Here is a 15789-nt window from a genome sequence, read left to right on the forward strand (position 1 = left end):
TAATTGTATTTCAATGTAATTATTTCCTTTATAATCCTATGTATTTTACTTTATGCATTTTGAAAAGGGGTTATTAGGGCTCACTAAGGTAAGGGTCCGTGGCAAAAAAAAAGAAAAGATAAAAAGGTTACACTCTGTGACGAGCGCACTTGTATAACCTTTAAATGAGAATTCTCCCGATTGTTTTGTTTTCTTCTTTTCCTTTTTGGAGATAACAGTGACTAGTAATGTACTTAATGTAATGTACTATTGTGCCTTTAGGTTTATGTACAAGTTAATAAAGAAGCAGCAGACGATAAAAATGTAGCAAAATCAGCACATGAGTTCTTCCAGCGATTGGAACTGGGCGACACGCAAGCACTTGCACTCTGGCAGAAATTTCGGGACTTGAGCATAGAAGAGTACATTCGGATTTACAAGGTGCCCGCCCACTCCTGTTCTCCTGTCATGTGGAGCTGCTCTTGACGGGTACTCCTGGGTAGGAGGATTGCTTCTGAAGTTCATATTTTAAGAACAGATTTGTCATTTGTCACTGAGTTGATAATTGGGACTCAGATATTGTTCTTTGGGCTGAAAGAGCTACAAAATAAAGCCTGTGAACTTCACAGGCTGAATGTGAAGTGACATTCTGATACTTCATTTCAGTTTGGCTTTTCTCTTCTCTCTCCTATCATTCCTTCACTTTTTCTTAATCATTTTTTCTTCTTTTGCTTCCTTAGGCATATATGTGATGGCTATAAATTTGTTTGTCTAAGAACATGTTGGGGGTGGGAGAAATACAACAGTGAATAAAGGAGATATAAGTTCTTTTTTCATGGACTTTACACTCCAGCATGGATACAGCAGATTAAACAAATTCAAGGCAGTGCAAATCCAACAAGAATATATACAGTCTGTTAGGTGGTGATGATGTATGGAGAAAAGTGAAGCAGGGGAGGGGGGGATCAGGGGTGCTGTCTGAAGAGAGTTTCAGCAAAGATCCCACATGGCTGCAGTAAGGAAGCAAGATGAAGAAAAGTGAGAGAGGAGGTTGGAGAGGTTGGAGAGTGGGGTGGGATGTAGGACATTTTCCAGGGCTGTCCAGTCTAGCTTCCTGCTGCAGTGGAAACGTTCTGGATCTCTGCTGCCCAATATGGTAGCCTCTAGCCACATGTGGCCGTTGAGCACTTGAAGTGTGAGTAGCGTAACTGAGAAAGTAAATCTTCAAGTTTCCTTAATTTGAATTTGAATAGCCATATGTGTCCAGCAACTCCCACGTTGGACAGCACAGTACCACTGTGAGGGCTTGACCGTGCGGGGAACCGTTAGGAAGGTTTGAGTCACGGAGTGACTTGATTTCATTCTTATTTTCCCTATCTGTCTGACAGACTGTAGAACATCCTGTTTTGTCTTAGGGTAAGATAATAGGACACATGCATAACTTTTTTCTTTTGTTTCCAAATCCTTTTAGCGTCTAGGAGTACACTTCGATGAATATTCAGGAGAATCATTTTATCGTGAAAAATCTCAAGAAGTCTTAAAGTTGCTGGACAGTAAAGGACTCCTACACAAAACAATGTATGACCAGGTTACTATTCTTCAGAAAGTTATTCATTCTGCTTTGAAGTTGGTATTAACGTTTTCTCTCAGTAAGGAGAGCAGAATGTCGAGTGCAGCCTTGCATTTTTTTACAGGGCTTTTTGCTCTTCAGAGTACTTTCCCACATGCTGTCTCTTGCTGCCATAGCAAAATCCTGGTAAGCTTGGGAGAAAGAATATTATCTTGTTACATATGAGGAAACAAGCACAGAAAGTATAAGTGGCCTGCCTAAGATCACACCAGCTGATAATGGTATAACTGGAAAAGGGAAATAGAACGCTTTGTACTCAACCCTGCCTTTTTAAAAAGATTCCATCCTGTTCCAAAAGGATTTAAAGCAATTAAAAAAAACAGGTATACTGAGTTCGATGGGTAGCGGGAGCGGAGAGCGGCCCCCAGAGAGCCCTGAGCAGCCTCACCGCCGCCGCCGGCCTGGTTGCCATCACAGCCCGGGAGGAGCCGCAGCCGTGAGCAGCGAGGCCGAGACCCAGAAGCCGCCCTCAGCGCTGCCGACACCGAGCCCGGCATGACGGGCTGCGGCGCAGGAGGCGGCAGCCCCGGCAGCCTCGCATCGGCAGCACCTGCCGCCGGGGACAAGAAGGTCATCGCAGCGAAGGTTCTGGGAACAAAAAATGGTTCAGTGTAAGAAACGGATATGGCTTCAGCAACAGGAACGACACCAAGGAGGATGAAGGTGTACACCGGTCTGCCGTAAAGAAGAACCCGGGAAGTGCCTTCGCGGCGTAGGAGACGGAGAGACTGCGGGGCTCCATATCGCTGAAGGAGAACAGGGTGCGGGCAGCAGACGTTGCAGGCCCTGGGGGGTCCAGCGCAAGGTGGTACACGTGCACCAGCCCATAACCATCATAGGCGCTCTCCGCGTCACAGGGGGCCTCCATGCAACCTCCAGCAGAATTACCGGGACAGCGAGAGAGGGGAAAAGACGGAGGGATCCGAGAGTGCCCCCGAAGGCCAGGCCCGACAGCAGCGGCCCTACCGGCGCCCACCTTACTGCGTGCGGAGACCCTATGGGCGTCAACCACAGCGTTCCACCCTCCTGTGCGGGGAGAGGTGATGGAGGGTGCTGACAACCAGGGTGCAGGAGAACAAGATAGACCAGTGAGACAGAATATGTATCGGGGTTATAGACCACCGTTCTGCAGGGGCCCTCCTCGCCAAAGACATAGCAGAGAGGACGGCAGTGAAGAAGATAAGGGAAATCAAGGAGATATGAGACCCAAGGTCGGCAGCCCCCTCAATGTCGGTACCGCCGCAACTTCAGTTACAGACGCAGACGCCCAGAAAACCCTAAACCAAAGATGGCGAAGAGACACAAGCAGCCGATCCACCAACTGAGAATGCGTCCTTTCCTGAGGCTGAGCAGGGCGGGGCTGAGTAAATGCCGGCTTACCATCTCTACCATCATCCGGTTCAGTCGTGCAACAAGAAGAAATGAATATGAAATTCCAGCAATAAGAAATGAATAAAAGATTGGAGATGAAGACCTTAAGTGCTTGCTTTTTGCCTGTTGACCAGATAAGTAGAGCTATCTGCATTATCTATGCAGCATCGGGTTTTTATTATTTTTACCTAAAGACGTCCCTTTTTGGTAATGACAAACGTGTTTTTTAAAAAAAAAAAAACTGGATTTTCTCAATATACCTTTAAAGGATTTTAAATTGTTTCATATCTGGTCGAGTTGAGATTTTTAAGAACCTCATTTTTAATTTATAATAGAAGTTTACAACTTGATTTTTTCAAAAAGTCAACAAACTGCAAGCACCTGTTAATAAAGGTCTTAAATAATTGTTAAAAAAAAAAAAAAAAAAGGTATACTACAACCCCAAGCTTTTGAAAGAGTAAAATGAGGAAATCAAGAAGCAGGGCAGAAAAAGTAATAGGACATCAGGGATGATATTAGTATGTCATGTAACACACACTGGAATTCTGCTTCTTTGCTTAAGGTAGATTTCTAATTTAGCTTTGAGCTTCCTGTCAGCCAAACAGAAATGGCACCATTCGTAGGAGCCCAGCCATGTGTAACACAGAAGCAAACCAGTTGCTTAGAAGTGCCATTTTTCCAGATGGCCAGCAAACACATGAAAAGATTCTCAGCATCACTAATTATTAGAGAAATGCAAATCGAAAGTACAACGACATATCACCTGACACCGGTCAGAATGACCATCATCAAACAATCTACAAACAATAAATGTTGGAGAGGGTGTGGAGAAAGGGGAACCCTCATAAACTGTTGGTGGGAATGTAAGTTGATACAGCCACTATGGAAAACAGTATGGAGGTTCCTTAAAAAACTAAAAATAGAGCTACCATATGATCCAGCAATCCCACTACTGGGCATATACCCAGACAAAACTATAATTCAAAAAAAACACATGCACCCCAATGTTCATAGCAGCACTATTTACAGTAGCCAGGACATGGAAGCAACCTAAGTGTCCATAGACAGAGTAATGGATAAAGAAGACATGGTACATATATACAATGGAATATTACTCAGCCATAAAAAGGAATGAAATGGGGTCATTTGTAGAGATGTGGACAGACCTAGGGAGTGTCATACAGAGTGAAGTAAGTCAGAAAGAGAAAAGCAAATATCGTATAATAATGTATATATGTGGAATCTAGAAAAATGGTATAGATGATCTTATTTGCAAAGTATAAATAGAGACACAGACATAGAGAACAAATGTATGGATACCAAGGTGGGAAGAGGTGGGGAGGGAGGAATTGGGGGACTGAGATTGACACATATACATTATTGATGCTATGTATAAAGTAGACAACTGATGGGAACGTACTGTATAGCACAGGGAACTCCTACCTAATGCACTGTGGTAACCTAAATGGGAGGGAAGTCCAAAAGGGAGGGGATATCTGCATGTGTATGGCTGATTCATTCTTTTGTGCAGTGGAGGCTAACAACATTGTAAAGCAGCCATATTCCAATAAAAATTAATTTTTAAAAAAGTGCCATTTTTCATAGTAACAAAGAGCTCATCATCCTTATAAGAAAGACATGGAGAATGTGGCTCACGACATCCTCAGTAATGTCCTTAAGGACAATTTTTAGGTCACCATATACAGATTCTAATTTTTGATCGGGCAGGAAAGACAGTAACAAAATTCTGTGGTTTTATTACTCAAGGGTACTTTCTTGCATGTTAAAAATTAGCCCAATATTGAGTGTTACAGTAACTTGGATTAGAAGAACATGATGTTTTGTGGTTAAACTGAAGTTGAAATCTCACTTTTCAACTAGTTACGTTAAAGACTTTAAGTACTTCATCCAGAGTACAGAATTTAAAATGATAAGTAAATATTAATTACAAAATACCTACTCTTAATAGATTGATTCAAGGTCAGATTCCTTCTTATTCTTCATTGTTGGTTACACCACTTATTGCTACTTAAGTAATAAAAATAGCTCTGGTTTGCCAAAGATAATACTATAGATATTATACTATTAACGGTTTTAATTCATTATGTTGTTTCAGAGTTACCTTTTTGCATTTCTAGAAAAGGCACAGCTGTAGTGGATCTGTCAGGAAGTGGTGACCCCTCCTCGATTTGTACTGTAATGCGAAGTGATGGGACGTCTCTCTATGCAACCAGGTTTGTGTCTTGTGTGAACCTCATCATTAGAATGCATGACTTCACATTCTTTGTTCTAGGATTAATGCTAAGACAATCATTTTATTCTCAAAACTGTTACCAAATCCTGATTTCTAAAATCTTTTGTTCTCATCACTCAAAATATTTTTATTGGATTTCTGTTTATGGCCATTTATAGTTTCTGGAAAGGTTTAATATCATCGGAAAAGAAACTGAAAAACTGATTACAGTTAGTTAAACATCCTAGGATTTCCACAGGTGAATACATTGTTCTACAAACTATAAAATTGAAGTACCTCCTAGCCAACTATAAATATTTTATAATTGCATATTGACAGAAAATGTATACTAAACGGTGCTCATGTTGGCTCAGTGGTATCCTCACTCGGTCAAGATCATCTTATGTGCATATAAGTACCAGTCCTCATTCAGACTGTGGTGAAATAGACCGAGCGAGAAGTAGGCCATGCCGCTTATATTTTTTCATTTGTCTCCATGACCAACCCCTGTGGAAAGGAGCAGCCTCTGTTAATCAGTAAGAACTGGGTTTATCAAGCACACTTATTTCTGGGACAAAGCTAATAGGAAGGAGAAGACAGGACCATAAAAAAGCCACACAGGCAAACACGGCCATACTCAAGCACTGCTAGCAAAAGGTTCTAGTGTCTCCCGGGCTAGAATTTTATGTTGGATCACAAACCACTTTTCTAGCATAGTTAATGATATTTTCTTGTTGTTGTTAACTACCATCATTTTTTTCCAAACAACTTTAAACAACCGTCTGCCTCTCTTACTGTCCCTTAGAAAAATCATTCTTATTTTCTGTTACTTTTTGGCATTTCTTTTTATCAATTCCATACAATTGGAGTTAGGAAATGAGAAGACCCTGTATATCTAAGAGGTACATTTCTTTTTCTAGATACAAAAAAATATACAGTAGAAAATTTTTTTTGTGCCAGCTAATTATTGCTGGACAGATTAAATAAACCTTTGAGTAGTGGTTATAAGAAATGTGTTTACTCATGTAAGCAATAGGGAATTAAATTCATAATCTTTTAATAAACTGTAGTGGAATATAATCTGCAAAAATACTGAATCACTGAAACTAACACAATATTGTAAGTCAACTATACTCAAATTTAAAAAAAGAAAGAAATGTGTCTGCTCAGAATAGAGGCTCCATGTCGTAAAGACTCTATAACTATCCTTATCTGCTATCTTTTGAGGGGCTATCATTAGGTCCAGATTTTTCTGTTTATTTTCCTTAATACCTATACTTTCCCTTTTTTCTTTGGGAGAATCATCTTTGTGCCACTTGTTGAAATGTTTGATTTTTCACCTTGCTCTAACTGTACTTGTTTCTGTCCTTTCAATGGGTTCCTTATAGAATACAGCTATGTGTGTGGTTGTAAATTAAGGGAGTTGTTATAACAGACAAAGAAGAATGTAGGAGGATACTGACGAGCACAGGGTGAGGCTGGAGACCTGCATTTTTGTTCTGAGACCATGACCATCACTTAACCTCTCTGGGCCATGGTTCCCTACTTTGTGAAAAGAGAGACCTGAACTAAATGACCTGGCATTTCTTCTGGCTTCTTTTTTTTAATGTTTATTTTGGGCTGTGTTGGGTCTTCATTGCTGTGCGCGGGCTTTCTCTAGTTGCAGCGAGCCGGCACTACTCTTCGTTGTGGCATGTGGGCTTCTCATTGCAGTGGCTTCTCTTGTTGCGGAGCACGGGCTCGAGGCACGCAGGGTTCAGTAGTTGTGGCACACGAGCTCAGTAGTTGTGGCTCACAGGCTCTAGAGCCAGGCTCAGTAATGTGGGGCACGGGCTCAGGTGCTCCAAGGCATGTGGGATCTTCCCGGGCCAGGGCTCGAATCTGTATCCCCTGCATTGGCAGGTGGATCCTTAACCACTGTACCACCAGGGAAGCCCTCTCTGGCTTTCAAATTCAGGTTCTACAAACTCAACCTAGAACTTTTTCTTATATTCATCTCTTTTCCTTTGGATCAAAAAGTTTTTCTTTGTTTTGTGCTTGGCTCAAATCAAAAAATATAATGGGGTGTATATTTGTGACTTCGTTTTGGGGATAATCTATACCAGTGTTTTACAACCTTTTTTTTAATTATAACCCTTCTCAGGAGCCTTTTTAGCCATATTTTTTTATACTTGCCCATCCTCATGAAATTTTAACACCACAGATGTATCTGTATGTATTGTATGCATATATGTGCTTTATACATAAATAGAGTAAGATTTTTTTGTCCCTCACGAGACAGATTTTGCCTCCATTCAGAACGCATGCTCTGGGGACTTCCCTGGCGGTCCAGGGGTTAAGACTCCACGCTTACAATGCAGGGGCGCTTGCTCTGTTATATCTGGATCCTGAAGTAGGTACCAATGACATTTTGATGATCCCCAAGATTTCAAAAGATCTAGGAACTTTAAAAATCCTCAAAATCCTCCCAGTGTCATGTATTGTTAAGCAAAAATAGCTTTAATTTTTTTTCTTGCAGTTTTATTGAGATATAATTGGCATACAGCACTGTGTAAGGTGTATAATGATTTGACTTACATACATCACGAAATGATTATCACAATAAGTTTAGTGAACATCCATCGTTTCATATAGATAACAAAACTAAAGAAATAGAAAAAAATTTTTCTTGTGATGAGAACTCTTAGGGTTTACTCTCTTAACATTAACTTTCATATGTAACATACAGCAGTGTTAATTCTATTTATCATTTTGTACTTTACATCCCTAGTACTTATTTATCTTATAACTGGGAGTTTGTACCTTTTGACCACCTTCATCCAATTCTCCCTCTCTCTGTCCCTTGCCTCTGAAATTCTACAAATCCTATCTCTTTTTCTATGAGTTTATTTGGTTTTGAATTATAATTGACCTACAACACTACGTTAGTTCCTGTTACACAACATAGTGATTTGGTATTTCTGTATATTCAAAATGATCACCATGGTGAGTCTAGTTATGATATGTCACCATACAAAGATATTACATAGTTATTAACATATTCCCCACAAGTTAATTAGCTCTGATTTTAAAATTCAATATTTAAATAATTTTCACCTAAAATTTTTCACTTAAAATTTTATAGTTTATGGTTTGTTTTTAAATATTTTGTACTGTGTGCAAACTGGGTATTTTGTCCTTAACCAGAGATAAGAGGTAAGTGGAATTTTTGTCAAAGGAATTTATGGTCTTTTTAAATGCTTTAGAAAGTATTGCTTTCGAATGATCCAAGACGTTGGAAGAGTAGCTAGAAGATACTGTATCACCTATGTTTTAAATATGTTCTTTAAGAAAGTATATTGCAGAAAAGTGACAGGAAAGTAATTCTTTCCAGTAGAGGCTTAATTAACAAATCATAAAACATTTACCTACAAACACCTTGCCTAGAGCTATTTAGTTATTATTACTACTTGTCCCAGAGCTTTTATTTATTTTTTATCTTTTCACAGCACTTTCATAATTCTTTTCCCAAAGCTGTTTTTGTTATTACTATTTTGTATCAAAGTATGGTACTGGGATTGTATAAGCATGGGTACTATACCCGAGGCTTGGAATAACAGTAGTTCTTAATGAGAAAAGCCTCATTACTATTAAATAGATAAAACAAATTATTACCCAGATCTGCTTAGTAACTCTTAATCTATGGCCATTTTTTTCAGAGATCTTGCAGCTGCTATAGATCGAATGGACAAGTATAATTTTGATAAAATGATTTATGTGGTAAGTAATCACAGTAAAGAACAAAAGGTTATGATCCCTACTTCATGAAAACTGCAAAGATAGATATTGAATGCCTTGTTGAAAAACTAGGCAAAAATAATTTTCTCAAACTATAGAAAGGATTCAATGTTAAGTGTATGTATGATGGCAAACACTATGTTTAAAAAAAAAACTTAAAAATTAAAAAGTTCACATTGCTTCATAGTAAAAAAACAAAAATTACCCAAATGAATGGTTATGTGTAACAAATATGTACATGTCACTATAATACATTTCTTTAAAATAACTTTCTATTTTAAATATTTTAGGACTCACAGAAGTTTCAGAATGGTAGAGTTTCCATGTAGCCTTCAGTCTTCTCCAAAGATAATATCTTATATAACCATGGTACTTTGTCTATACCAGGAAACTAACATTGGTAGAGACCTTAGTTAAATTTCACCAATTTTTACACATGCTTGTGTATGGGCATGGTGGAGGGGGGTATGAAATTTTATCACGTGTAGATTCATGTAACCATCACCACATTCAGAATACAAAACTGTTCCATCACAAAACCTCTCTTATGGCAACCACTTAATAATCAGCGTTCCTCCAACCCTAACCACTGGCAACCAGTGCTCTGTTCTCCATCATACCATTTTGTCACTTTGAGAATGTTATATAAATGGAACTACATTAGGTAACTTTTTTTTTTTTTGGCAGTGTTGGGTTTTTGTTGCTGCGCGCGGGCTTTCTCTAGTTGCAGCGAGTGGGGGCTACTCTTCGTTGTAGTGCACAGGCTTCTCATTGCAGTGGCTTCTCTCATTGCAGAGCATGGGCTCTAGGTGCACGGGCTTCAGTAGTTGTAGCACATGGGCTCAGTAGTTGTGACTTGCAGGCTCTAGAGCACAGGCTCAGTAGTTGTGGTGCACGGGCTTAGTTGCTCCACAGCATGTGGGATCTTCCCGGATCAGGGTTCGAACCCGTGTCCCCTGCATTGGCAGGCGGATTCTTAACCACTGCGCCACCAGGGAAGTCCCACATTAGGTAACATTTTGAGGTTGGCTGTTTTCACTTAGCATAATGAATGCCCTTGAGATCCACCCAAACTATTGCATGTGTCAGTAGTTTGTTCCTTTTATGCTGAGTAATATTCTAGTCTCCCCTTCCTTTCTTTCTGTGTGCAACCTCCCTTTCCCCGAAGGAAAAAAAAAGTTGCTATTAAATATATTTTTAGAGCTTAGTTTTGGCCTTCCTGGAGCTAAAGGTCATAACAGCTGAGAGAGGAGGAATTTAGATAGAAAACTCACAAGGTTAAATTTCATGTTCCCTCCTGGCTCAGTGGAGTGCTGCAGCTCTTACTTCCTTCTCTTTTAGAGGACTCACCTTAGACCTTCTTCTGGTGGCATCTGCTTTGTGTGCTTATTTAAAACATATCCACTGACAGTGACTCTAGTCTGTCAAAACTCAAATATTTTAATTTGATTTATGTCCAACCTATTGTAGATTAACTTATCAGTGTTCTTTTATTTTAAATAAATTTTTTTCTCAAGACAGATAAAGGGCAAAAAAAGCATTTTCAGCAAGTGTTCCAAATGCTGCAGATCATGGGATATGACTGGGCAGAAAGGTACCGTACTGTCTGCATGGTTCTTAATTGCCTGCTCAAGATTAAAGTTTTGCTAGGTCAGCCATGTCCAAAAATGCAGCAGATTGTTAAAGATTTTCATTCAAAATTCACTTCTTTGTTTCAAGATGTTAGTGTGAAAAAACAGATTTGTTCTTTGTGCTAATTTTTGTCCTGGTTATATTAATTTCTAGCTTATAAACACTTAATAAATGGTTTTATTGGACATCTCTCAGTGGCTTGATTTTCAAAATTCTTAATTCCCATCTCCTTTTTTTCCATAAAGGCAGTTAGTAATTTAATCATATGCTAGTGATTATGAAATGAAGCTGTGTGTTTAACATCTTCTGTGGCATACGTCACAGCATATTTCAATTTATAAATTTTTTAAAACCTCTCTATGAGAGTTAAAGTTAAGACATTCTCTATAAGCATATTGTTATATTCTTTGATCACCAGATCCTTTTCAGTTTTCAGTGAACTAAGTGCCTTCTCCATTTCAGGTGCCAGCACGTGCCCTTTGGGGTAGTGCAGGGAATGAAGACTCGAAGAGGAGATGTTACTTTTCTGGAAGATGTTCTAAATGAGATTCGATTGAGGATGCTACAGAACATGGCTTCTGTTAAGAGTGAATTCATTTTTTTGTTGTTACAGACATAACTTACGTGCACTTTTATGTTTTGCTGGACTTCTGTGCAGTGTGATTTATTATGACCATCCCTCCATTGAACTTTCATAAACCTTGGCACAAATAGCTTTGCTAATTCGAGGTGCCAGAATTTCTAGACTTGATGCTGGGCTGTTATTCAGTTTAGTAATGGGAATTGATACACCCTGAGCCTCTTTTCCTGGGCAGCTTCAGCATTGTCACTCCACGGTTGGACTGCTTGTGCAAAGTTCCTGTGTTCCATAATCAGAAGCAAGTCCCAAGTCCTTATGGCTTTGTTTAACCTTCACCTTTGGAAAAATAAGTACCAGCTCTATCTAATGTCTTCCAAGGGATATTTGTAAGAAAAATAAATTCGTGTTTCTTCCCTTGTAACAAAGGCTTGAAAACATCATTATCAAAGTTAAATCAGCCCACATTAGGACAGTTAATTGCCTGCTGTACACCTGTTTATTCTTGATGCTGTCAGCATATGGTTTTGTTAGGTTTTATCTCCACTTTAGTCCCGGATTCTGTACAGTTTCATGCAAGGTTAAAGTAGCTGCCTTTGTCTATTTCAGCCACCAGAGAGCTGGAGAACCCCCAGGAGACAGCAGAGAGGGTGGGGCTCGCAGCCCTCATCATTCAGGTCTGTGAAGACTGCTTCTCGGGAGAGCCTTTTATTTGGTACTGGGACAAATCCCAGCGCTGAAAATTTCCTCTGTCATTTTAGGACTTCAGAGGTTTCCTGTTATCTGACTATCAGTTCAGCTGGGATCGTGTTTTCCAGAGTCGCGGGGACACGGGGGTCTTCCTGCAGTACACACACGCCCGCCTCCACAGGTGAGAAGGGTCTGCAGGGAAACACTGGGCCGCTCTGTCCTTCCCAGGGTGGGGTCTGGATGGAGTGATTCCAAGACCAAAGGCCCTGTTTTCTGGGCTTCTCCGACATCTCACATTCAAAACTAGTTGAAGTACAGTGGACCTCTTATTATGTTTGGGTCTTGTGGGGTTTTTTAAACATTTATGTATTGCACACCTATGAAACGAAATGCTTTTATATATATTACGTTATTTAGTACTCAGAATAACCCTGCCAAAGAGTATACTCCGTTTTCAGATGAAGAAACAGATGTAGGAAAAACTGAGGCATCGGGTCAAATGATGGTAGCTTCCGAGTCTAGGACTGTATTAAGGAAAGCAAGACTGTGAGTTATGAGGTGATGTTCATCATTTGCAACTGAGTCCTAGGATGACTTGTTTAATCCTTTGTTGTTTAAACTTGTGATAACAGTTTGGAAGAGACTTTTGGATGTGGTTATCTAAATGATTTCAACACTGCTTGCTTACAAGAGCCACAGTCTGTTTCCATTCTCCAGCATCTTCTCAGGTACAGTTTCCTAACATTATCAAGTCTGCTTCTGCTCCGTGAAATAACTGTTGTAGTTTGCTGACCACTGGAATCAACAGGCCAGTGACTCTAGACAGCGCTTTTCCAAAGGTGTGACCAAAAAGTGATTGCTGCCCTTTGGGAGCAGATAGAGGGCATGCTCACAGCTAATCCTTGGGCTTAAAAAATATTATCACCATTGAATTAGCCCAGCTGTCTAACATCCTTTAGGTCATGGTGTGAGAACGTAAAGCCTGGTAAAAGCATAACGTTTTAGTGTAGAAACGATCATCTTCTCACCCTCTGTGATAAGTGAAGGAAAATCCCTGCCTTTGTGCACCATCCCTGAGACCATAAGCCCTTCATTTGCCTCTTGGTTTCAGTTCAGCTTCAAATACACTGGGCAAGAGATCATACTTCTGAGCTCTCATGAGCATTATCGGTGAAGCCAGACTTGTCAGGAGAGACTGAGGAATATCTGGAAGGGATATGGAGGGTTAACAACAAGGCCTATGTCTCTGATTGCCACACAGTGGTCAGTGGTTCTTTCTTGGGATGAGGGGTGAGTTTACTAACATTTGGCTAATTTGTGAGGAAAATTAAGCCAACCTGGTTTTCTTGGCAGTGAGTAGACTCTTGTTTGCTAGATTATGTTCCTAAGCATGGCTAGAGGCTTTGTACATTTAACAGCCATGATTTGAGTCCTTGCTTTGGGCTAGGCCTATGGGATCTCAAAGTGATTTAGAAAGTACCTGCCATCAAGGAACCTGTAAGAAAGAAAGATGTGCCTTTACCTTCAAATTTACACAAGGTCTCTTTTCATATATCTTCTACCATTAATGATATCAAGTCAACCTTATATCGTAGATCTTAGCTTAGTATAATATAAGCCCAGCCTTCCCCTGCCAACCACTCCTGTCATCTTTCTTTTAGGTTCGATGAGGTGCTTTATAGGTCAGCCCAAGACCTTCAACCCAGGCATATTGTCAGTTACCTTCTAACTCTAAGGTATGTTATAAACTTGCTATTTTGGGGTATTAAAAGACATTTGATATGACAAAGGACCTTTCTTTCATCTAAAGGTCTCCTATAGACAAATCCATTGGCCTAAAAAATTTTATGCTTTAAGTTACAGGAATTCTTGCTTCATCTTTGCAAATTAGCAGTTAATGTTCATTCATTCATTCATTCATGCAGTGATTGAAGGTCTGGTCACTGGAGTCTAGTGAACGGGAACCGATAGGTACATCATGGGTGGTCACAGTACAGCACGTGTTAGGATAGATTGGACATGAGGGGCAATGTTAGGGCACTTAGCCCAGCCTTGAGGGTTCAGAGAGGGCTTCTCAGAGGAGAGGAGTAGATGTCAGTCAGGAGAAGCAAGGTGGCAGAGAAGGAGGGAAAAGCCCAGAGTTGAACAAGAACATGATCCATTAAAAGCACTTCTGGGAGAACAACTGTGTTCTGTACTAAGGCGTTCTGACTTATTTTCAGGGCAGTGGGGTCCATGAAAAGGTTTTAAGCAGAGGCACAGAAAAGTCAGTCTGATGGAGGGTAGAGAATGAATTGGAAAGCGAGTAGATGACACTTGGATAGAAATTTCACGGTGGCTGTTTTAGAAAGTTTGAATAGAGGTTGAGTTTTATAGCAACAGTTGTATCTTCTCATAAAGCTATTTAAGAAAGGAAGTATTTGCTTTTACTCAAGATTTACTGAAATCAAAGGTTTATTGGGACTTCTTCCTTGAATATGGTTTTTACCTTTCTTCCCCAGACTCATAGATTTTTTTTCCTTTAATTTCCACTTAGACATATAGAGATGAAGAAGCCAGAAAGTCTTATTAAATGTCACTTAATCATTGAAACTAATGTCATAAGCATCATTTCTCTGGCACTGTTCTTGCTGCCATAACCTAAACAGAAAAAATATTTTAAAGAAGAGTGGCCACTGTATGCAGAGTGGATTGATAACTAGTCTTACCCCACCTCCTCCCAGTACAGAAGGAGACAGGCCAGACCGTGTTATACATTTCATCTTGATGCCTAAATAAGGCATCTAATTATTAGAAAAGAATCCCCTATACTTGTAAAACTAACAATGAAATCAAAATCTTAAGAACAATGAAACTAATCATAATACCACCTGGTATTAGTAGAACCAGGACCAAAAATCTAAAACCGGAGTTTAGTGTGTTTCACTTTGCCAGTTATTGAAAAGCAGTGAATTCAGCCTGAACTTCCCAACTTTGGAAATATCCTTTAGTGGCTCTCGGCTTTGATTTCTCTAAGTTGAGGGAGTAAGATTAGATATCAAGCTTATATGTTACACAGGAAATTAGCTGGTCCTAATCACGATTATTCTCTTCCTGTTTCAGTCATCTTGCAGCGGTGGCACACAAAACACTACACATAAAAAACAGTCCTCCTGAAGTGGCCGGGGTATGTTATGTTGAGTTTTGCTGTGTAATCTCTAGCATCCTCAGACTTATTACTGAGTCAGTCTTGTCAGTGTTTCTAAAATAGCATCCTGTTGTTCACCTACAGAAGTGTACTTACACACTCAAGGTAAAAATTAGAATTGGGCTGTAACAATCATTGTTACTTTCCAACATACTGGACCATGAAACACCTTTTCCTACATCAAGTGACAGGGTGATTAGCTCCCCTTGTTTGAAGCTGTACTTTATGGTGTTACTGTTACTCCCACTCCACGGCCCTTGGGTACCAGTCTTACTATAACAAATCCTAGGAATTTGTCTTCCTTTTGCCTACAGGAAACCCTAGGGCACTCGGAGGTACTGTTGTACATTAAATTAGAAGAAAGTTAGAATTACTTCTAACAGCAATTTTATCTATTCACTCACAGTTAGCCTGTTACTGAATTGACCTTGAATCATTCTTGAATTTATTTTGTAGGCCAGACTTCATCTTTTCAGAGCTGTCCGCTCAGTCCTAGCCAACGGAATGACACTTCTTGGAATAACACCTGTATGTAGGATGTAATTTCTAATTAAAATTGCTTTTAAAATACTAAATGAATTCTAGTTATCTATTCTTACATGCCTTGCTATTTAGAATAGAACTGAAACTATTATTCTATGTCAGAATCTATATTTTATTGTCCATATTTTATTAAGTGATTTATCAACTTATTAAATCTTTATCTTTTAAAA

At 39.6% G+C, this 15789-nt stretch overlaps 1 protein-coding gene and 1 pseudogene across 1 annotated transcript in view; both read left to right on the plus strand.

Annotated features, from left to right (window-relative positions):
* RARS2 (arginyl-tRNA synthetase 2, mitochondrial) overlaps positions 1-15789 on the plus strand; it is an 81216-nt gene extending 65427 nt beyond the window's left edge. Inside the window, exons 9-20 of the mRNA XM_065888808.1 lie at positions 262-420; positions 1451-1557; positions 5119-5214; positions 8912-8972; positions 10508-10584; positions 11085-11209; positions 11809-11876; positions 11961-12070; positions 12522-12617; positions 13551-13625; positions 14992-15055; positions 15533-15789. Coding sequence (XP_065744880.1) covers positions 262-420; positions 1451-1557; positions 5119-5214; positions 8912-8972; positions 10508-10584; positions 11085-11209; positions 11809-11876; positions 11961-12070; positions 12522-12617; positions 13551-13625; positions 14992-15055; positions 15533-15619 — 1125 coding nt within the window. The 3' untranslated portion in view covers positions 15620-15789. The remainder of the gene's footprint in view (positions 1-261; positions 421-1450; positions 1558-5118; positions 5215-8911; positions 8973-10507; positions 10585-11084; positions 11210-11808; positions 11877-11960; positions 12071-12521; positions 12618-13550; positions 13626-14991; positions 15056-15532) is intronic.
* On the plus strand, positions 1643-2977 carry LOC136132304 (Y-box-binding protein 1 pseudogene; annotated as a pseudogene).

Source organism: Phocoena phocoena, chromosome 12 (assembly GCF_963924675.1).
Source record: "Phocoena phocoena chromosome 12, mPhoPho1.1, whole genome shotgun sequence".
NCBI classification, from domain to species: domain Eukaryota; kingdom Metazoa; phylum Chordata; class Mammalia; order Artiodactyla; family Phocoenidae; genus Phocoena; species Phocoena phocoena.